General features: G+C 37.1%; 1 protein-coding gene across 5 annotated transcripts in view; it reads left to right on the forward strand.

The window, feature by feature from the left end:
* CASK (calcium/calmodulin dependent serine protein kinase) overlaps positions 1-23280 on the forward strand; it is a 226309-nt gene that overhangs the window by 138815 nt on the left and 64214 nt on the right. For 3 of the 5 annotated variants that reach the window (XM_082009616.1, XM_082009618.1, XM_082009619.1), the window contains exons 7-11: positions 1042-1217; positions 3377-3499; positions 5950-6033; positions 7605-7719; positions 22515-22636. In XM_082009616.1, coding sequence (XP_081865742.1) covers positions 1042-1217; positions 3377-3499; positions 5950-6033; positions 7605-7719; positions 22515-22636 — 620 coding nt within the window. The remainder of the gene's footprint in view (positions 1-1041; positions 1218-3376; positions 3500-5949; positions 6034-7604; positions 7720-22514; positions 22637-23280) is intronic. The other 2 variants (XM_082009617.1, XM_082009620.1) reach the window with 1 other exon arrangement.

Raw genomic sequence — 23280 nt, forward strand, 5'->3', positions numbered from 1 at the left:
CTCCTAGCCAGCACAAAGGTGCTGCAAGCCTTGAATGGAGCCTCTGAAGTCCACTGTAGTATCAGTGAGCAAGAATAATTTATGAAAGTGGTCCAAGTGGTAACAGTTTGCTACAGTTGTGGGGTTTTTTTCTTCTGTTGGTACTTGGTGGAACCAGGGCAGTCCAAAGACTATAGTATTTGTAGGTGTCAGTGATGCCCTGAGCATTCAGAGCTTAATTCTTACAGTGGAAACAAATCTTTTTACAATTGGAAGCATCTATAACGAGAGGTAAGATGTTTGTTGCTTTTATTTGTCTTAATGTGTTACATAGAAGTTGAATGAAGTCATTCCAATCAGTTTACCCACTCAAAAGATTAGTTGGTACTAAATATATTTTGTTTCTGTGGGTGTACATTCATTACCAATCCAAAATCAGTACTGTCCCAGAACCATTATGGTGTGGCCCTCATTGAAAGCACTCTGTGAAACAAATTAGCATTATGTTTTTAGCTGCAGAAAGATACTGCCTACTTCAAATAAATGAATGATACATTTGCTAGCATTTTGCATTCTTGTTGGCAGTTTCAGTATACTGGCTAAGGTTTGGGCAGAGCATCAGACCAAACTATGCTCTTGCCAATTAGTGGCAGCTTTTTCAAGTAAGCAGTGTGGACTAGAACTCTACAATATCTTTGTACATGCTCTCTGGATAAACAATTTGAGTTTCAAAGCTTGTCCAAACTGGTATTTTTACTTTTATATGGCACATTTCACTGAAGAATCTTAGTGCTCTTATAGAAATCTGGTTTCACAGTCTGCAGGGTAGGATAGAATATTCCTCAATTTATAAAAGTATAAATCAAGCAAAAGGAAACCTACCAATTTGTCTCGCTGGATATACTTAATAAATACTAAACTTAAGGATAAAAGAATTGTGTTAAAAGTTTAACCCATGGACAAAACTTCTCTAAAACTGTTCTAGTTTAATGCTGTGATATTTTTCATTTCCATGGTTGACACACATCACTTTGACTCAATTTTGGTTTTATTTCCTTTTAGGACGTGTAGGAACACCTCATTTTATGGCCCCAGAAGTGGTAAAAAGGGAACCATATGGGAAGCCTGTCGATGTTTGGGGTTGTGGCGTGATCCTTTTTATCCTGCTAAGTGGTTGTTTGCCTTTTTATGGAACCAAGGAAAGATTATTTGAAGGCATTATTAAAGGAAAATACAAGGTAAATGACAGTACACCCGTGTCCTTTTCCAGTGAGATGAGCTGTGCTGGTAAAATTTCTGGAAGTTGATTTTTCTATTTAGCCTGATTTAAATATAAAACTTACAGAAATCTGTGTTGTACAGGAAGAGAGGTGAATTTTTCTCTCCAGTCTGTCCTATTCCTGCTGTGTTTTGTGTCTAATGTTAGAAAGTAGAATACGGAAGTATTTACTCAGATGAAATAATAAATGGGTGCAACAACTAGCCCCTAATTGTACATTAAGCTCAATAGGATTAGATAAGGTTTAGCTGTGAAGTATAACATACTGTATGTTACCTTATGTTTATCGATCATTTAAATCTTTTCATCAACTAAAAGAACTATCATAAAGGTTGGTCATCATAGTGCCCTGATTTAAAACAAAATGCATGTTACTGTAAAAGTATAGTTATGCATTTTTCTTTTTAGTACGGTGTGTGCAGCAGATGATTCAAAAGGAGACACTTGCAACTGAAAGCAAATCGGTGTGCAAGCAAGCATGTTTCACAACATAAGCATCCTGGAGCCATAATGGAGACAAATTTAAAGAATTGATTTAACTGTGGTTTTGTTGAAGATCGGTTTTTCTCCTCTTTGCAACCGAAGTCATACATGAGCTGTGTATTAGCCAATTAAGATTGGAAACTCCTAAAACTGGCTGATAGTCTGTAATATGGTTTAGGAAGTATTTTATTATATGAAGCTAGCAGTAGTCTGCTAAAATGTAAATTACAGCAGTGCTACTGCACTTGGTCAGGAGCATGTTTTTCATTCTTTAAATTTTGTATTCCTAGAAACAGCAGGATTTCTTCATGGCACTAGTTTTGCATAGACTGGTAGACATTCCAGTTTCACTTTATGGAAGATTTCTTTCTAGAATCTCTTAAGCAGCTAAAACCTTCTGGAAGTGTACAAGTTAACTTTTCTTTGTTTAAAAAAAAGTCATGGCCAGCACATTGTGTCTCTCAGTTCCTTTTCTGTTCCTGTTTCCACAATAACATGTCTATGCAGTGAAAATAGTATAAGGATTTCAAAACAATCTTGCTGCAAATTTGCAATTACCTTCATTTCATTAGAGCTGAAAAAGAAATTACAAATCCCAACTATAAATGCGCATTTCATAGCCAGATAATTTTCCTGAGTGCTCCAATTTAAAGTGATAATTTTTCCTAAAGACTGATTTTAAATAAAATGGGCCTCTTTAAATGAACAGATTATAATATTGAAAAGAGTCTGGTTATAATTTGGATTTCCATTTAGTACCTTGTAATATTAGCAGTGTACCATCTAAATAAAACTTAAGTTCTTCATAAATTAAAGAAATACTAGAAATAGCTTAAGGATAGAATCCTTTATCGCAGAAGGAATTTTCTTACATTAGTATGGTTTTATTGGGTGTCCATCGTCTTGACTAACTGGACACAAACCTGCATATGTACAAGATGAAAATATATTCTAAGTCGTCCTTCACAGTGTTGTCTCGTAAAGATATATTTCTGCTCTAAAAAGTGTTGCAATTGCTTGTATCGTTGATCACATGTCAATATGCTTTCCTACCAGAGTGGTGGCTGAAGATGCTTAACTGTTGTAATGTTGAAAGGAATTTATTGGGAAGAGCCATTGTCCATGATACTTGTGGGACAGGACCAGACTGGTTCACAACAGACGTTAGCTGGCTCCCTTCTAAATCAGCATCACGGGCATGAAATTGTGGGTTGATACAGATAGGCTGTCATGCCATTCCTTATTTTGATTTCAGGAGTAGATTTAATTTCTACATTTATCATATGTATAGTTAACTGTCAGACAAAGGCTAATTATTTTTTCTTTTTCTAGCAAGAGTCACTTTTATCTGAACAAATTGTAGCATAGGTAAAAAATTATACTCTAACATAATACCAAGGATATGTCAGCTTTTCTATGATATAGTGCTCACCGTTTTCAATTGTTTATGCCATTTCAATAACAACTAATTTTTAAGTTATTAAAAAACTTAGAAACTTCCTTTTACATTTATTATGATAAAATGTTTACAAGTACCAACCACTGTTAAATCTCTGCAATTACTTTACATTAAAAGTAGGTTATTTTCTGTATTCTTATTACTAATTTAATTTCTTTATTCTTGCTTGTAATCAGATGAATCCTAGGCAATGGAGCCATATTTCTGAAAGTGCCAAAGATCTGGTACGCCGTATGCTTATGCTGGATCCAGCAGAAAGGATAACAGTATATGAAGCGCTGAATCATCCCTGGTTAAAGGTAGTAAAAGCAGCTGTTTACATACCAGTTTCCTTTTCAAGACAGAAAGAGATTTATTTATTTGTTTCTTTGAACTTTTCAAAGTAGACGTGACACTGTACAAAATGTGTGATAATATGCTTTAAATGCTTTGTAAGATTAGAGCCTGAGATTTTGATAATTGTCGGGCTTGAACTCTTGCTTCACAGCAAGAGCAAACTCACGTAGGCATCTTCGGCAGGTTCAGAGTATAGGGAGTAGGGCTGTGTAGAATAAAGCTTGAAGAAGGTATTCATGTGTCTTTCTGTGGTTCTCAAACTCCAGAGGAGTAATTTCTCATCTCTTCTTTGCTTAGTCATATCTAGACCTCTTTCCTATTACGCATGTAACCATGCAGTTTATTGCAGTACATTATGCTACTTAACTGTGCTGCTTTCTTACATTAGATTACTGAAATATCCCACCAGGCTGAAGGAAGCATGTAGTGGTGTGTTGCTCAAAGGTTGCTGTAACTACATGAAATTATGTGTCGTCTGGTAATCAAATTATTTTTCAGTGGTGGCAGAATTTACAACACAGTTTGAGCCAGTGGAAGAGTAGTTGCTAGACACTGAAGGTTAACAGCAGGAGCAGGAGAATATATATCCACCTTGCTTCTCAGCAGTCCCATTAATAGGCTGTGCTAAACACTGGAGTTGGAGAATGATGGGTGTGTTGCAGATTTAAAAGGTGGCAAGTACTAGTTCAGCACATTGTATTTTCTTTGGCAGAAACTGATGAATTAACTACTTTTCTTTGTTCTCCTCTATTTCTTTTCTATAGTGTGGGCCTGGGATAGAGTGAGTCATAGTATCATTAATTTAAACAGGGCACTTACTTGGAAAGGCTGCTATTCTGGTGTCTGCTCCTGGACTATGTTCTGCATTAGACAAATATTAACACCAAAAAACCCCACAAAAAAGGAGTGGCGAAGCACAGGCTCATATGTTGTTCTTCCTCCAAGTAAATGGTCTAAATACTAGTGAATGGAGTCATTCTTCCATTTCTCTGTTCTCTTTCTGGCTCTGACTCTTGTATTCCAAGCTGCAGAATGGTCTAGTTTATAAAAGGAGGGCAGGAGAGTGCACCTCTTGGGAATAACAGTGGTTAACACACTTAATTAATGCTAATTACTGAATATTGGGAAACTGCATGTTCAAACCTTTCCACTCGAAAGGAGACAAAGTTCTGTCTGTTCATCTGGGGCATACATAGTGCACCAAATATTTCAAAGAGCATAGGAATGGACACCATGTTTGGGAATCCCAAGAGATCATACTCCAGTGATCAAGTCTGTGATAAACACAGGTGATCTGGTTTTACCTGCTTCTAATTTGACTTTTTGTTCAGCTTTGTGAGCTTACCCACATTTAGATGCCAAAGCAAGGGTTTTGTTGATAGTTATTTTGGTAGAAAACTTTGCCATTTTTGTTGTTTGAACAACTAAGCTGATGAGACTTTTTAAAAAGCTAATTCTGTAATGTGAGTGTACAAGTTCTGCTTATATAGCATAGCACTTTCGATGTCTGTAGTGTCTTTCTGATCTTGCTGTTGCTTGTTGAAAGACAAGCAAGGAGAGAGATCTAGTTTGAGACAACTTTGTTTCCAAGCTTAGGCCAGCATTCTGTCCTTCAGTCCTCTCATTTTTGCAACTGCATTCCCTGCTGATTCAGAATTTTCTTCTAAACCATTTATAGATAGCAGCCAAATACAGCATGAGACAGAGACGTTTAGTGCCGTAGAGAGACTTAACTACTTCTGCCAGTGATTCCACTCTGATTCAGGAAATGCATGTGATAAACATTTACATTAAATTAATAAGTGTATGTAGCTTCTGTGATGATTTGGGGCAAGGGAAGAAGGTAGTCAGCTGCTGCAAGTTCTGTCCCACTGTCTGCTGTTCATTGGCAAATGTTTCGTTTTCGTCTACAATGGGGAATTCTTCCTGTAAGCTGGCACCTGGTGTCACCAGCCATTGAGCTGGCACTTCCTGCTTTGTTGGACACGTACCCCATCTCCCAAGCTTACCCAAAGTATCAAGCACCCCTTAAAAGAGTGCTTGAGCACGTTGCTTTACTGGGAGTTGTGAATCCCAGAAGCAGAACTACTTTATGCTTGTCAGCTTCAAAGTTTAATGCTAGCCACAGACTGACTAACAATGCAACAGTAAAACAAAAGGCTAGGGTCTTACTACAAAGGTGGAAACAAAATTACAAAAAGAAATTATCCCTGGTCCAAGTTAAGAATTCTTTCAAAATAATTTAATCCCTTTCAGTTTCTTGAAGTTTTCCTTAAGCTGGAACAAATCCACATTCTTCTTAGGGTACTTACTAGCTGGTACATTTCTTGTCGAGTTTCTTAATGTTGAGAGAATATTAAGAGCTTGTATTTAATGTTTCTTTTGTTTTGTTTTTTTTGTGGGGGTTTTTAAGGAGAGAGATCGCTATGCATACAAGATTCATCTTCCAGAAACAGTAGAACAATTGAGAAAATTCAATGCAAGACGAAAACTAAAGGTAAAATGAATGTAGTGTATAAAATACTATAATTACTTTCATTTTAAAAGTGATAAGAGAAATCTATGCTCTGAAGTCAGCAGTAAAATAAAAAGTTGAAACAGGCCTTCACAGTTGTTTATTGCAATGATGTCTTGTTAAGGGTGTTCATCCTTTCTTTCTTAGTGCATAGTTTTCAAACTAAATTTCAGTGCAAATTGTCTGGTATCAACTGAGGTGTGCATGAGGTCTCCATCTTAAATTAATTCAGTAATTCTGTGTAATATGAATTATTGGAGAGGAGAGAATGGTACAATGGCCTCTGTCATTATTGTGTTATACTTATAATAAAAGGAACATAATAATGTCTTAATGTCTTTTTTCAAGAAGAGCAAAGATGTATTTTTCAGTTTACCCCCTTTATGTTTAACCCTACACAAGATTATTTCTCAGCCATATTGAAAAAAAAGTTAACATTTCAGCCCAAAACAACATGGTTTCCCTTCAGTTCCTATCTTGGAAAGCTTAACAGAAAAAAATTTAAACTCACTTAAAGATTGAGAAAATTTTAACAGAAGCATGCAGCATTAAAATTCACAAGGTTTTTTATAATTTGTAAGAAAACACAGAATCAGATACACATGCCGAGTTGCTGCTTTATAAAAGTTTAATGTGATGATTAGGCTGCAACAGTTGCCATAGTTAATGATTAACAGAACTTTCTCTTAGGTGGTTTGTATGTCCAGGTAATGCTTTCATTAAAATGTTAGCTGGTACATTTTAGAATATGACCTATTTTCCAGCTCTAGATGTAGTTTCAGGTCTTTCCCAGATTTCTTCCTGAGGAGGCCACTATGTTTAGTCTCCTGAGAGCTTTTATTACCTGTGCTATTTGTTTTCTACCATTTTATCCAAAGCACTGTTCTGCAGTATGTTTCCTGAAATTATTTGTCATCTTTGCCTACTGCCATAACTGTAAGACATTAAAACCTGAATGGTTAAACTGTAATTTACTTGACAAAGTAAATATATGTCAGAGCAGATAACTGTTTTTCTGTCTTTGTAGCTTCCTATTTAACACTTATTATGGGAGTCTGAGATGATGACGTTTTCATGCACATATATTATGGATGTCAAATGTTCTAGTGTCAGATCCCATCAGTGTCAGATTATGACAATTTCTCAAATAACAGCATATTGTGTTGTTTTAAGGAGTGAATTTTTATACTTGCTAAGCCACCTAGTCTAGGTAAGAGGGGAAGAGAAATAAATTAGTTATTTACATTGTACTATGGGAATTTATGCTGCCTCACACTTAGTATTTCTAAATGCTTTCCCATAAAAAAGTGTTCTCATTAATCCCCTCACAAAGAATATATCTACTGTTTATTAGAATAGTGTATGACTAGCTGTTCTGTTAGATATGGTCACCGGTAACAGTGAAGCAGAGCTGAAGACCATAAAATGTATTTACTCTTCCGTGAGAAGGTCAACACACAACGGACCTCGGGAGATTGAGTGATCCAAGGTGTCTGGAAATGTTTCGTTATCCTTCTTTGTGTAATTTAGACGTTGTGGGTATTTTTATTCAGGGGGCAGTACTAGCAGCTGTGTCAAGCCACAAATTCAATTCCTTCTATGGTGACCCCCCTGAAGAGCTGCCAGACTTCTCTGAAGACCCCACTTCCTCAGGTATTTTAACAGAAAGTATATTTACTGCAGTCAACCTGTCTTAATGCTATACTGACTAGAGTACCAAATATTTACTAGTTTCTCATGATTTCATAAAGTTGCAAGCTAAGTTAACATTTAAATGTGAAAGCATAAATAATTTTCAGTCACAATGGTGTTAGTGACTGGAGAAAATGAAGATAAAATCTCTGCACAGTTGTAAGTTTCTACAGAAATTCTTGTCTGATTTTTTTATTTGTTGTATGTACATTTAGTTACAAATAGTGCTATAACCTCATATTTCTCTTTATATTACTTGAGTACAAATGCTTATTGAATTTTTGTGTTGAGTTCTTAGTCAGGAGCAAGATTCTTCTACCTTACTTATAGTTATTTATAAAAAGAAACCATTGTGTACCAGAGTTTCTTGACCTGTTTTAGAGAACAGTATAATTAAGACATCTCCTCTTTAAAGCATGCTGGACAGTATTTCTGATACTGTAACCCCAAAACTTCAGAGAGAGGCAATACATGTACTTCAGGGACCTCCCAACATACTTCAATAATACCTTTGCTGTGCTGTGAGCATGTAGCTAGGCCTCGGGCAGGACAGCGACCTTACTCCAAGTCATTATTCAAATAACCTGACAGTTCCTGTACTAACACAGCCCTGTTATAGTTATGATCTTAATTTTGACATAGCATTACTCACAATATTTGCAGTGCCAAAGTCTGGGTTGGTCTATCTGATCTAAAATTAGGATTTAGGATCAAGTTAAATGATCTTTTAAGAAAAATCTAAGGCCAATAGGACTCTGTCTTGTATTTTTCTAAAGAACAAAATAGTACTGGTGGGATATTTTAGCTATACGCTCTGGTGGGATATTTTAGCTATACACTGGCTTTAATTTTTGTTTCCAGCTACTTCCCTCGTTTCAATAAAATGAATAGGGCACCAGCATGATTGGCAATGGCAACTTTCCTAATCTAAAAACTGCAGTTCCTCTTTCCAGTTTCAGTCTCACATCAACAGGGCACATGTCTTCCTCATAGGCTGATGTAATTGGAGATACCAGTATACAGCAAAGGTACAAGTTCTATTTTTTCTGCTCACAGAATACATGAATCCAGTACACATGTAAATTCTACACAATATCTGTGCTGGATCCACCGTTATCTTGTGTTCATCTCTGAAATAACTGAAACAATAGCTTGGATTTCTCAGGAAAGTGTAGTATTCTTTAAAATAACATTGTTGATCTCACTGTTGGGAGATCACAGTAATCAGGAAACCATACTAAGTGGGTTGTTTTCATGATGTTTCCCTGACCAACTGCTTTAGCTGATAAATTATTTAATATCGCAGGATAAACACTGAGACTTGCATGAAAAGATACTGCCACTTTCAGCTTCTGAAATTACTAGATACGGAAATCTATTTTGTTTCCTCTTCAGAAGTACACTAATAAAGTTTTCAAATATTTCTCGCTCTTGTGATGATTCTGAACTGAACTAGTTTATAGAAATGAGACAATAAAACCCTTGAATTGCAGTAGAAACTTTTACTATCTTAAGGTTATTTAAGTTTCCTTCCTAACATCTCATAATGTTGTTCCAGATCATAAACTCTAATGAAGAGCGTTTAATATTTTAAGTGTTGCTGCCTATTTAATCCTCCCATAAAATTTCATGAAGCTTACCATGAAAATTAAATGATTTGTCAGAAATAGGCAAATGTGGAACTCCTATTGAGATAAAGATGCAGAAGTATAAATGCTTATTAGGTTATGCAAATTGTATATCCTGTCCTTGTCCAGGTCTTACTAAACAGAGAAAAAAATTTTCAGTTCTGTCTTTTTTTCAGATTAAACTAGAGGTGTTCTTCCTCAGAGTTCAGTGAACCTGGGATTGCTGGACCCTTTGAGCATCTTCCTATGCTACCAGAGTAATAGCCTGGGATATGAAGGCACTATAGGTAGCAAGTCAGATGACTTTCTTAGATGCAGAATCACAAAGGATATTCTTATCAGAGAGCTTTCCAATGAGGGACAGCAAATTGCGTAACTAAATTAGATGGGAGTGAACACAGATAAATTTAAATTAAAGTCAACCAGGTATTTTTCTGTACACATCTTCCTTTCATTCGCACAGAGTGTGTTAATAATTATTGGTTCCCACAGCTTGTTCTGGGTGATCTACCTCCTGTTTCATCAGCAGCTGTCCTCTGAAGGACTTAACTTAATCCCTCTATCATTCTGTTGGTAACATGGCAGAAGTCAGTCTTGCTGAATTTTGAGAGAGTATGATAAAGGCTTTTAAAATGTTTTGAAAAATTAGGTAAATATTTATTAAACTAAAATATTACTTTACTGCTGATAGGCTGTGTTGAGTAACTTCTTTAGTAAAGCCACTAAACAGCTGAAATGACGAGTTTGCTGCAAATGTTTTTTGCTAGAATGTAAAACATTTTACTTTCAGGTTGCCTGTCTTCAAGACATTATAAATTTTCAATTTCCCAAGGCAGTGAATGTTTTTGATATTTTTAATATGCTGGAACAAATATAAATGAGAAGTTAGCAATCAGCAGCCCTAAAGGCTAAATCTGGCCGAAAATTGGCCCAGTAGAGAGTATTTGAAGTGGAGCGTTACAGGAATTAGGTGCTAGAGAAATTCACAATCAGTTCGCTCTCTGCTGCCCTTCCCCATCCTACTCCCTCCCCTCTCCCCAGCCCTCCCTGGCTCTCCTGTCGCCTGATTGCACACTAGGTCAAGACAGAGGATTTCCTCAGCTTGTGTCATATGCTGACCATTTGTCCCCTAGCGGAGAGTAGGGAGGTATGATTTTCAAGTGTTTTGATAACAGTGCCACAGGCTGAAGAATAAACATCGCCAGCATAAAGCTCTTCATTTTTTTCTCCTTTTGCTTCTTCAGCCCCCCATTCTGTGGCAGCCCAAGGAAAGGCTGTGGAATTGTTTGACGTTTTGACCTGGGAAGCTGAATTCAGGAAAACCATTTAGTTTACTGTGGAGTTTTAAGTAGATTCGGGATGCTTAGGTCTTTAGGCCAACAATTAGGAAAGCCAATAAACTGAAGAGGTTTTTTATAACTTTGTATTTCCAAAAAGCTTTTGCAGCCCCATTTTCAAAACTACTGAGTCAGTGTTAGTTAAGCCGGTGGATAGTCCATAGACTTTGGAAAACTGTCTAACTGATTTTTAGATTAAAGCAAATATTACCTTTTGGTTAAAGGACTTTCCACTATAACGCCTGCTTGAATTCCTTGGTTTACAGTGCTCATACGCTGAAATGTGACTAACAAGTTTCGGGGTAGCTTTTTGCTGCAAACAGTTCTAAATCCCTGTAAGGCATTTTATGATGCTGTGTTTCAGTTTAACCACAGAGAAAGTACAGCAACATATTGTATGACAGACTGACCAAATGCACTTATTTAGCCTAGCCTAGTACTGTTGCAGTACCTCCTGAACATTTATGTGCTTTCTGAGCTCTGTGCTAACAGTGTAAGGTGATGAATGTAGAAGCAATGTTTTTGCATTGCACAGAAAGCAGGCACGTTAAGTCTACATCAGTGTTCTAGCTTCTTTTCTCAAAGTGAGAGGCACAAATTTCATACGGCGTTTTTATAAATGCATTTTGATATTTCATCTCAGGATTGCTGTATGTAAATTGAACTTTTCCTTTTTTATCTTGTTAGAATCTATATTGTCATATCAAATGAGAAAATTCTAACAGCATGAGATCCTGATTTTCAAATTTGAAAGTAATAATAATGGGAAAAAAGCTAAATCTGACAGTCTGTCAGAGTGGGATCAAACAGCAAATGTATGGCCAAATTGTAAGATCACTGTGTCCAACATACATGGAACTAGCTTAACTCACAAGTTAGTGAGTGGGTAGTAGTTTCATGGGATTTAGCTTCCATGAAATATGGGCAGTAGAAGCCCATGTCTTAAAAATGATCAGCCTCATCAATATGAGGAAGAAAAAAAATAATATTGTTATGCAAAAATTACCACATTTTGTAAACATTTGCGAAAGGTCTTGTGTAACATTTTTTAAGTATGAGTGCTTGAAAGAAAATATTACATTCACTTTATAATTTACTGTTATTAATTCCTTATCTAGCATAACAGGTATAACTGACTATCAGTTTTGAGATCATGAGTTTGAGTGTTTCCCATTATTATCTTTATGATTTTTCAGCTATTTAAACTTTGTACTGGTATGTTTAAATGCAAAACCTTTTAAATATATGAAGTCATTGTTAATTAAAATCAATAATAAAGTGGTTGTATTTCTAAATGGTTCTCATAATGGTTCTCACTGAAACTTTAGTAAAAAAATTTATTTCAGTATAATATTGCTAAATTCTCGTTAGTAAATATAACTAAATTAGTATGTTATGCTTCATTTGCAGTATGTTGAAACATTTTGTCAGTTCACCCCTTACGATATTCTTACTTGAAATCATTTTTTGTCCATGAGGTTTTTTTAAATAGTTTAACCAATGTTGGAAAAAGTCTAGTATTATAGGTACCTAACACTGCATACATGTGCTTCCCAATGCCAAGTGTTTGTTTTCCTCCAGTCCCAGTCTGCAAGTCCCCTTTGCTTCACACATAGAAACCATACTTTAAAAAAAAAAGGGGGGGAGTTCTTGTCAGTTTGTTCATACTATTTTGTAGCTAAACTAGTGTGCTAGGTTGCAGCTTTATAAATCACTTGTTCTGAAATCTTCATACTGTTTGTTGTTTGTCCAAACGCTGCCTTCCTACTAGGACTTCTAGCAGCAGAAAGTAGGTATCCCTTTGTTTTCCTTTAAGGCATATCATTCAGCTATGGTCTGTATCTTTGCATGTTTAAAAATCAGCTTTCTTCTCTTCTCTTCTCTTTGCTGTTTTCAGTTTTAATACTGCCTGTTCAAGAAAAATAACCTGTATGTTTTTGACTAAATCTGTCTATAACTTTGAAATTATAATTATCCAGAAGTAATATGATTTCCAGGGAATTCTGAAGATTCTAGTTTAGAGGCAGTATTAAAATTATCTGTTTTTTTGTTTGAAATATTTGCAACACAGATGAAATAAAATTTAGTTTTCATTAAATTAATAAAGGATAAAATGGTTTGGTTTTGCATTTTACCTCAAAAATTAATGTTTTCATGCACTAATGGTCTTTTTCCTCCTAACACGAAACATATACTGTAGTATTAGTCATATATGATTTTCTTGCTATATCCTTGCATGAACTTTCTTGATCATTCTGTGTTGATGTGCTACATGTTATATGCATATGCACTGTGCATATGCATACACCTAATTTAAATAACTATCCAATACGTGTCTCCTTAATGAAGGAACATTATTGACATGGAGAGGAGGTTCTGCTGCAAGTTAGCTGCATGCTTTGTGAGAGGCTGAAAGTGCAAGCACTTCTAACACCTGCAGACTACACTAGACAGAGGAGAAGGTGTGAAATTCTAGACCCTTTGATACAAACTGCAACAATTTCAAAACCAACAAATTCAGCATCTCAAAATACAGGCTATAAAAAGTGGGGATTTTCCTGTATCATTTTAAAATTTGTAGGCCAACAGTTCTTCTTCCATCTTAGGTCAGGGCAGCAAGACCATGTCTACATTTCTGATCAAAGTCATGGATTTTTTGTTGTTGTTTAGTTCATTCTTGTGATCTTATAAGTTGTGGGGGGATGTTGTTCCTTGTCCTCCTATTTCCCTATGTCAGAATGCCTGTCCACTAATGTGAGAGTGAAAACTCAGTGGGTTTTTTTTATAAAAGTTTTGCAACAGCATTATTTTTATACAGTTGCAGGGAAAAAAGAAACCTCATACAAGAGCCTCTGCCACTGATTTTTGGTTTTTGTTTGTAGATAGAGACTTTCTTCAGTAAACTTACTGACTGATGTGATGTGCCGTCCTCATACTGGTCAGAAGAGGATTTCCATATATTTTTGCAATGAGGAAGAAAGTATCTAAGGAAGTAATAGTGAAGGGCATTCATTTGTTAAAATAGTTATTTGTTTAGTTGCATGTGAGTGTGCTACTTGTAAGATGTGGGTCTGGTCCTAAAAAATACCTTTTCACTCCATGTTTCTTTCCCATCACACTAGACTGCCTTCTGTCATATTGTGGCTAGTTCTACAGTGAGAGATAACAGAGAAAAGAAATTGCCAAACTTTGTGTAAAGGTTCCAAGTCTGGAGACAGGAGAAAGCTGGAGACATGCATACACACAGTGCCCCTGTGCATGTGGAATAAAACGAAGACTATCTTCAAAATCAAGCATCAGTTTCTCTCCCTGCCTCCCCTCATTCCCCCTCACCCCCTCCTTTTGTATTCCCATATTTAGTACTCTCCTCTGCATTCTTGCTTGTGTTTGAGAACACTTTATTTCTCGTTTTCTCTTTCTTGGGTGGTTTTTTTCCCCCATTCTTTTTTCTTTGTTTAGTCTTTTCCTCTTTCTCCCTGTTTTTCTCTCCATTTCCTTTGGTTTTCTTCTCTGACTTTTACATGCCTTTACCTTCTTGTATTCCATACATGTTCTTATCTTCTTTAATTTAGTTGTAAATCCCAGTATCCTTCCATCACACCAACTGCCTTCTTTCTGCAGTTTCACTGTAGTCTCCATAAACCTCCATCTTTCTGATTTTCTCCCTAGACTCTTCCTGATTGTTTTATATATATACACACACATAAATATCTATATAGTGTGTATATATATTAATACTTTCTTAATTGCTTCCCAATAGCATTCCCAGAATGTGCATGTAGGAGCTTATTTGTAAATTTAGAGAGTGTCTAAAATTGGCTGTTTGGTTTTTGTCCAAGAAGGCAGAAGTAATTAAAGTCATTAAACACTATATAGCTCAAATCTGAGGAGGATAGAGTCCTTACTTGCCTTTTGTTTTCATTACTTTGTTGCATATATGTATGAAACATGTATTTCCCACATTATTTTAAACTATTACAGACAAATATACACACATGCTTTGCTGTCATCTGTCCTTACAGAGATAGCTGTTCTGGAATACAGTGAACAGCAAAGAGCCACAAATTCCTCTTTGAGGTTTGAGGCTTCTCAACTCCAGTGATTCTTGCAGGTGTTGTTTAAAGTGATGAAGACCATCTGGTCCTCATTTGGCTTTCTCTTAATCTAAGTTGTTACATCAGCACAAGTAGTGGAAAGGTCCCATCTTTGTAAAAGATTTTCTTGCCTCTAATGAAAAGAGCGTATGTTTAGTATTTTCTTTACAGGACCAACAGGAAATAGAGATGTTCTTTCTTACATATTTTTAACTCCTGTCCACTGCTACTAAGGCAAACATGGCATATAACTTGTATATAACTTGGGCACAGCATTTTATAATTATGCTGATATTGAGCCTAGACTGTCATGTTTGGCTAAAGTGAACAGTTTTAAATGTGTATGTGATTGTGATTTGAGAACCTCAGCTGACAGACACCCCTTCATTTCCACAGCATTTTCATATAACTCTTAATTACCTAATGTGTTAAACATTTATGCCTTGTGTTTTTAGGGTATCATAATCAAATGCCAGAAAAACAAAACTACTGTAGGCACTGATTTATACAGTTATCACTGAATAGGTTATTTAGAGGTGTAAGTGTCTCTGGAGTCTTAAAGCAGAAGCAAAGAATCTTTCTTTTATTTATCATACATGAAAAATAAAAATAAAAGTCCATGAAATTTGAATCTCACATTACAGAGTTGGTAAAAATTATCTCATTGTCACTTCACCAGATTTGCTCTGTCAGAACCTCACCATGTTTATAAGATATTTTTTCCTGAAAATAACTGCACTTTATAATAATGCCTGTGCTTGCTTTTTGTGAGGTTGTATCCAGTGCTTTCATTTAGTGATTCTAATATTTGACCCCTCTAAAATCTAACAATTTCTGATGGCTTTTCTTCTGTCCTTGCCGTATGTGCTAGCCTCAGACGTCTTCATAAACACAGTGAAATGTAAATCCTACCTTCTGAAGTGCCTGTGCCTTGAGAGCCAGGATTTGTTTTTATTTTCATTTCCAGCGGCTGCACACCAGAAGGCAGCCAAAAGATGGAGTTGGGAGAAATCAGCTTGTGTTGATTGTAGATTGACTAGCATAAGGACAGAATTGTGATATATAGAGAAATTGCAAACGGCAGCTAAGCTTTGGTTAGTCATTTAAAAACCACTGTGAAGTCTTCAAGGCATAGTTACTTACCTATTTATACAACATATAGAATAGTTGAAAAGCCGATGCAAATTAAGGTAGTTTATAAGAATGAACAGGATTAAAATGAGTGGTTGTTGTCAGGAACTTAATTTTACATGGTTCTACAAATAAAAGTGGTTTAGATTTTGTCAGTGTCTCTTTAATAAAATATGCTATTATTATAATGGTTGTTTTAAGGTCTTCTGCAGAGTCATTTCCTGTAATACTAATTGTCAGAGACTTTCAAAAAGGTCATGGTTTTATAGTTTTGTATTTAAACAAGGTCAGGCTTCCTCTAAGAAGTTTTAATTGCTCAAAAGAGGATTTATGACTGACTAAGACTTAAACGGGCATTTGTAATCTTCAGTGTTAAAAAAATGAAACAAAGAATTCTTTTACCCTCTCTCAGAATGTGTTTGTAGTCAGCATGTAGTCTTCATGTTTTGCAGCAAGGTCTAAGTCTTCTTACCTGAACACTCTTTTAGACATCTACTGTCGCAGATCACTGCTGCATGAAAAGGAGCGAGTAATTCTCTATACTGCCTGCTGTGTAAGCGAGGAAATCAGTTGTACCTGCCTTGTTTGCTGACCCTCAGAAAACCAGACTTTTGGGGTGTTTTGTGGTGGAGACATATTACTATTGGAGAATATGTAGACAATTCTTAGAATAGTATTTTAAATATGTCTTTTATTTTATTGTCTTCTCTTCTGGGGACAAGTAAGCAACTCCTCTGTGCCTCTCAAGTTCAGTTGCTGTAGCTAAACCACCTGTTCCAAATTAGAATAGCTAGATGCCAGGATGTAATAACAGCACTCTCTTTTACCAAAGCTTTGTCTACTTGCAGCTTGATGAACCAGTGTTCATACCAACTTCAGATGGTATTGAGGGCACTGTATGAAAACTACAAAGACGCTAGAGATAGAATTCAGCTCTAAGAGAACTATTTCTGAATGGCCATCTCCATAAATGAGGTAACAACTGGCAGGAAATACCTGTAATAACTTTGACTACACACTGGGTGAAGAAATAATGCCAAGTTATCACCTTATAAAGCAAATACATCTAACTGACAAATAATAGATCTGCCTCAGTAGGCAGAAAGCTACTCAGTTCATGTCCATCATCTTAGAAGCAATTTGGTATCATGCTTAAGAAGTCATTCCACTAATTGTAAAAATATTCCATGTACTAGTACTGACTGCAGAAGAATGTCATAAGCATTCTGGCGCCTTTTTTTTTTCCCCCCAAATATAGTGAGAGCCCATAGTTCTCAACTGTCCTGGTTTCCCAATTCTCTCCCCCGTCTCACTGGGGGAGGGGGGAGTGAGCAAGTGGCTGCGTGGTGCTTAGTTGCTGGCTGGGACTAAACCACGACATCGACTTTTCAGAGTAGTAAGCCCCAAGGGAACTGCGAATAGTGTAGCCATCCTTTCTTAGGTAGTCTTATGGGAATACAAGAAAGACAAGGTTGTGTGCATGGCCCAGAATATCACTACTCGTTTGCACACTGAGAACATATATGTAATTACAGCAGAATCTACAGTTGCCACAGTCTTCTCACAGAACCATATTTGGTGCAGATTTTGTTACTATTACTGTGGAGAAGAGTATTCTAGTTGTATCACTGGAACGATAACGTTTCCTGCACAATCGTGTGTGTATATATTTTTATAGTAACTTAAGGTGCAGGGTGAGATTCATCTCACCTAAGTGGTTGGGGCTACTTGAAAGTTCTGTGGCAGTAAGCAGCATTTTTTGTGGAGACCAGTGGCAAGTGGTGCTCCTCAGGGGTTGGTATTGGGACTGGCGCTGTTTAACATCTTTGTCAGCAACATGGACAGTAGGATCGAGTGCACCCTCAGCAAGTTTGCCAACGACACCAAGCTGTGTCGTGTGGTCAACACACTGGAGGGAAGGGATACCATCCAGAGGGACCTTGACAGGCTCGAGATGTGAGCCCCTGTGAACCTCATGAAGTTCAACAAGGCCAAGTGCAGGGTCCTGCCCATGGCTCAGGGTAATCCCAAGCACAGATACAGGCTGGGTGAAGAATGGATTGAGAGCAGCCCTGAGGAGAAGGACTTGGGGGTGTTGGTTGTTGAGAAGCTCAACATGACCCACTAATGTGCTCTTGCAGACCAGAAGGCCAACCGTATCAAAAGAAGCATGACCAGCAGGCCAAGGGAAGTAATTCTCCCCCCTCTACTCTCCTCTGGTGACATCCCACCTGTGTTCAGTACTGTGTTCAGCTCTTGGGCCCCCACTATAAGAAGGATACGGACCTGTTGGAGTATGTCCAGAGGATGGCCACAAAGATGGTCAGAGAGCACCTCTCCTGTGAAGACAGGCTGGGAGAGTTGGGGTTGTTAAACCTGCAGAAGAGAAGGCTCCAGGGACACCTTGTAGCAGCCTTCCAGTACCTGAAGCAGGCCTACAAGAAAGCTGGAGAGGGACTTTTTACAAGGGCATGTAGTGATAGGAGGAGGGGTGATGGCTTTAAACTGAAAGAGGGTAGATTTACAGAATCACAGAATCACTAAGGTTGGAAAGGACCTTCAAGATCATCAAGTCCAACTATTAATCCAGTGCCACCATGTTCCCTAAACCATGTCCTGAAGCACCACATCCACACGTTTTTTTGAACACTTCCAGAGATGGCGACTCCACCACCTCCCTGGGCAGCCTGTTCCAATGCTTGACCACCCTCTCAGTGAAGAAATTTTTCCTAATATCCAATCTAAACCTCCCCTGGCGTAACTTGAGGCCATTTCCTCTCGTCCTATCACTAGTTACTTGGGAGAAGAGACCAACACCCTCGTCACCACAACCCCCTTTCAGGTAGTTGTACAGCGCGATAAGGTCTCCCCTCAGCCTCCTCTTCTCCAGACTAAACAACCCCAGTTCCCTCAGCTGCTCCTCATAAGACTTGTGCTCCAGACCCCTCACCAGCTTCGTTGCCCTTCTCTGGACACGCTCCAGCACCTCAACGTCCTTCTTGTAGTGAGGGGCCCAAAACTGAACATAGGATTCAAGGTGCGGCCTCACCAGTGCCGAGTACAGGGGCACGATCACTTCCCTACTCCTGCTGATATAAGGAAGAAATTCTTCACTATGAGGGTGAGGCACTGGAACAGGTTGCCCAAAAGTTGTGAATGCCCCATCCCTGGAAGTGTTCAAGGCCAGGTTGGATGGAGCTTCGAGCAACCAGGTCTAGCGGAATGTGTCCCTGCCCATGGCAGGGGGGTTGGAACTAGTTTATGTTTAAGATCCCTTCAGAACCAAACTGTTCTATGATTCTATGATTTTTCTAACAAAGTTTACTTTAGGGAGCCTTACAAAACAAACAAAGCAAACCAATCAATGTAGTCAACTTCATTTTTTTTCCTGGCCTCGTAATATTTATGCATCATTCTAATTTTTATGTTTATAGATTCTGTCTGTAACTGCTACAGACCATGAGAAATCTGAGCGTTAGGTTATATTGGCTGTATAATAACTCACTTAAGTCCTTCCTTTATCATCTATGCTGAGGCTAAAATGGGTGCATTTGCAATGATGAAAAGAGATTAAATCCTATTTCTAGAGGATACAACCTTTAATTATAAATACTGAGTGCTTTTAGACTTTACCCAAAGGTTAGAAATTCAGCTTAAATATGATAGAGTATGAATCTTTTTATGACAAGGTGCTGTAAAGATTGGTTAATTTTATTTTATGTAGTATCTTTTAGCTGAATTTAAAACTCTTCTGAAAGGTACTTTTAGGCTTTTAACCAGATGTCTGTAACAGAAAGAGTTTAGGTGTTCACAAAAATGCCTGTAGAATTGTTCTATCAATTTTTGTGCTATTATGCTGTCAGTATATTGCTATTGTGCCATTTTCTCATGCAGGTGCATATTGGTTGTAAATGCGTGAAAGACATGGCAGTAGATATAGCATAAGGTTGTAGGTAAAAAAAACATAAGGTAGAACTGTGGTTTTGAGGGATTAACAAAGTCACTGTCAGAACTTCTCATTAAATTTTTTAAGGGTATTCTTGGAAACTTTCTTTTATAGCCATCTGTTCAATGCAACCAATGGACAGGAGAAAAAAGACCTAATGAACAAAGCTTAGTGTTTCGGAATTCTCAGGTATTCAAAAGGTTGCTGAGATGCAAATATTAAAAAATAGTAACTTTTACTTCTATTTGAAAGACCTCAAAGTATCCCACAAAATAAAATTCCCAAAGTAAATAATACTGTCCAAAGTTAATTCCCGCAGTAACTGATGTGGTGGTCCAGAGCATTCAGTGTTTCACAATAAGACAAATCTGCAGACAACTTTGAACATGCTTTTCAATGGCCCTGGTTTTGGCTCTAGTTTTAGTGGTTATGAGCAACACTGAGCAGTATTAGAGACTCTTAAGATATCCAAGCCTGTGAAGTGAATCTTCTCTTGAGTTTTCCTTAAAGTAAACACTCCAAATACACAGAAAGGGCTTTGAACCCAGAAACTGAAGTTTTGCTAGAAAAGAAAATAATTAATTTAAATTCTGAGCATGACCAGAATAGAAATACAAGAGAATTCTAAAAAAATTCCTTCTGCCAACTGCATCCTGGAAAGTCAAGCACTTTCCTTCGCACTTGAAGGTCTCTCATCAACCTTTAATTGACATACTGAAAATGTTAAAAGAAACTCAGTACAGTCCCTTTTGGGTCCCTAGATAATGTTTCCTTGCCTTTGAGGCCTAGCTGTGATCTCTCCATGCTCTTCCCAGCAAATTCCCAGTCCCTGTATTTTCTCAGGTTTCCTGCCATGTCTCCCAGTGTGGAAGCTGTGGTGTAGGCAGAAGAGTACAGTTCCTTCCAGCTGAGTATGCTTATTCCTTATCAGAGATGGAGCCATTTTTTCTGTTCTTCAGTGCACCTGATGCCATGAGCTGCAGCTACAATATGGCAAACCATTAGTTTTATTTGCTCACTGGCCACCACTTTTTTAAAGGAACATAAATTAATACATCAGTCGGAAATAAGTAGTCAGACACATTTAATGGGCGAGGACTGAGAAGTCTTCTTGCTCCTGAGCCATGCGTTGTGAGGAGGAGACTACTGTGGTTCTTGACCTTGGTCTACAAGGAACTGTGAGGCGAATCCTAGGTTGAGATTTGTACTAAATGTGATGCAAGAGTTTCTAGACTTACTGGTCCTTCTAAGCCATGAGGTCACAAGTCTTGTATAGTAATTTTTGTGTATTTTTTATGTTTATTCCAGTTTTTCAAGATTTTCCAGAGAAATAAGTGAATTTAACTTGTTTCCTTGTGTCATTAAGAGGAAGTTAGGGTTTTTGTTTTATTATGTTCTGAAAATGCAATAGATTACAAAAGGGCTTGAGTTAAGGAAGGCTGGTAAGAATTGTTCATACATTGGAGGATGGAATTTCAAGAAATATAACTATTTTTAAAATACTATCCATCTTGACAAAAAGACACTGGCAAATGAATAAGTAAACAGAATAAAGGTGTTAAAGAGAAATTAGTGAAATACAGAATGTGTAGAATTTTATATCCAGAATTAAGAATTTATTTCTGAAAAAGCATTTGGCAGTTCACTGTCAGACACCAGTATTTTTGCAGACTAACACTGGATATGCTGCCATCTTTCCAGATGCTTATACTACTGTGGAAAAACAGAAGACATGGGCTGTGAGTGTTAGATAAGCCAAAGTTAACATTCTGGTAATGCATACAGGTGGCAGCCACCATTGATATCTTATTTTTAAAACAAGTTGTTCCATGAGGAACCAATATGGGCTGGTTTACTATGGATTTGTGTTGTGTTTCTGTATCCTCCCCTGCTGTGAGTTCAATTCTTCTCATGGACTTCCACCTTCTATAATGCCTTCTGTTTCTTCTTTTTGTCCCCATATCCCTCACTTCTCTTTTCACCTTTATGCCATATAAAAATCATATCCATCTTCCTATGACCCAAAACAATCCACTGGTCAAAAGGCAGCAAGTGCTCTAACTGGATCTGACATAACCAGACAAGCAGAACAAAAAACAGAGCTCATGTTGCAGCCTTTTTTTCTCCTCTGGAGGACACAGCAGTCAAGTCTTTCTCTCTCTTCCCTCCTCTATGCAGATGCTGATTTTAAAAGAATTTGTGAAAGCGTTGGTTCTTTCTAATTTTTCCTGATTTGGAATATGTATTTGAAATTGGTCAGCAGTTCAAAAAGTGAAAAAAGAGAAGGTTGGGTAAGAATGGTGAGGACAGGCCGTTGGGTAGATGAGCCAAGTAACTTCGCAAATCATCATTGGAAACCAGGCTAAAATAAAACAAAGCTAAGCTTAATAAAAACAGGTTTTAACCTCTCTTCAGTTAAACCATTTCTTATGTATAATTCCACTATATATGGGCACTGTTGATATATGTAAAGTTTATTCAGTGAGTTTTCCTGTAAAAACTCCAGCTTTTTAAAGTTCCTGTTCCAGTTGTACTAGATGAAGTGAAAGTTTTCTTTTCTAAAGTTCAGTTTACCATGAGTCTTTGCTTTATTGATTTTTATTCTTTCTTTTTTTTCCTGTTTATTGCCCCATAGGAGCAGTCTCACAGGTGCTGGACAGTCTGGAAGAAATTCATGCACTTACAGACTGCAGTGAAAAAGACTTAGATTTTCTTCACAGTGTTTTCCAGGATCAGCATCTTCACACACTACTAGATGTAAGTTTTCTATGATAAACAATTAGAATGCATTTCTGTATCTGTTGTTCATTTTGTTTTATCTGAAATATATTCTCTTGTTTTTGTTTCATACCAAAATGAATTTATTTAGGTGTGGAATGTAATAATCAACTAGCACTTTACACAAAAGTACATTTTAGGACTATACATACAGAATATTTTAGAATATGTAAGTGGCTAATGAGTTCGTTTGAATTGATAGCTTTGATTTAAAATAATTCATCAGAATAGGCTTTTTTCTTTTGATAAGGGCTGGATTTTATTTTTTAAATGTGAATTGTAACTGTATGGATTCAGTTATTTTTAAGTAATACAATAATCTTAGACCAGTTCTATGGATATTCTTAAAAGTATGACATTTTGTGTGAAACCTAGGTATGCTTATTTCTGTCCTATTTTTTAACACAATATGTAGTAGGGTGTTGGCCTTTTCGCCCAAGTAACTAGTGATAGGACAAGAGGAAATGGCCTCAAGTTGCGCCAGGGGAGGTTTAGATTGGATATTAGGAAAAATTTCTTCACTGAGAGGGTTGTCAGGCATTGGAACAGGCTGCCCAGGGAGGTGGTGGAGTCACCATCTCTGGAAGTGTTCAAAAAAATGTGTGGATGTGGTGCTTCAGGAC

The sequence above is a fragment of the Phaethon aethereus genome, assembly GCF_964289735.1.
Source record: "Phaethon aethereus genome assembly, chromosome: 1".
In the NCBI taxonomy this organism is placed as follows: Eukaryota; Metazoa; Chordata; class Aves; order Phaethontiformes; family Phaethontidae; genus Phaethon; species Phaethon aethereus.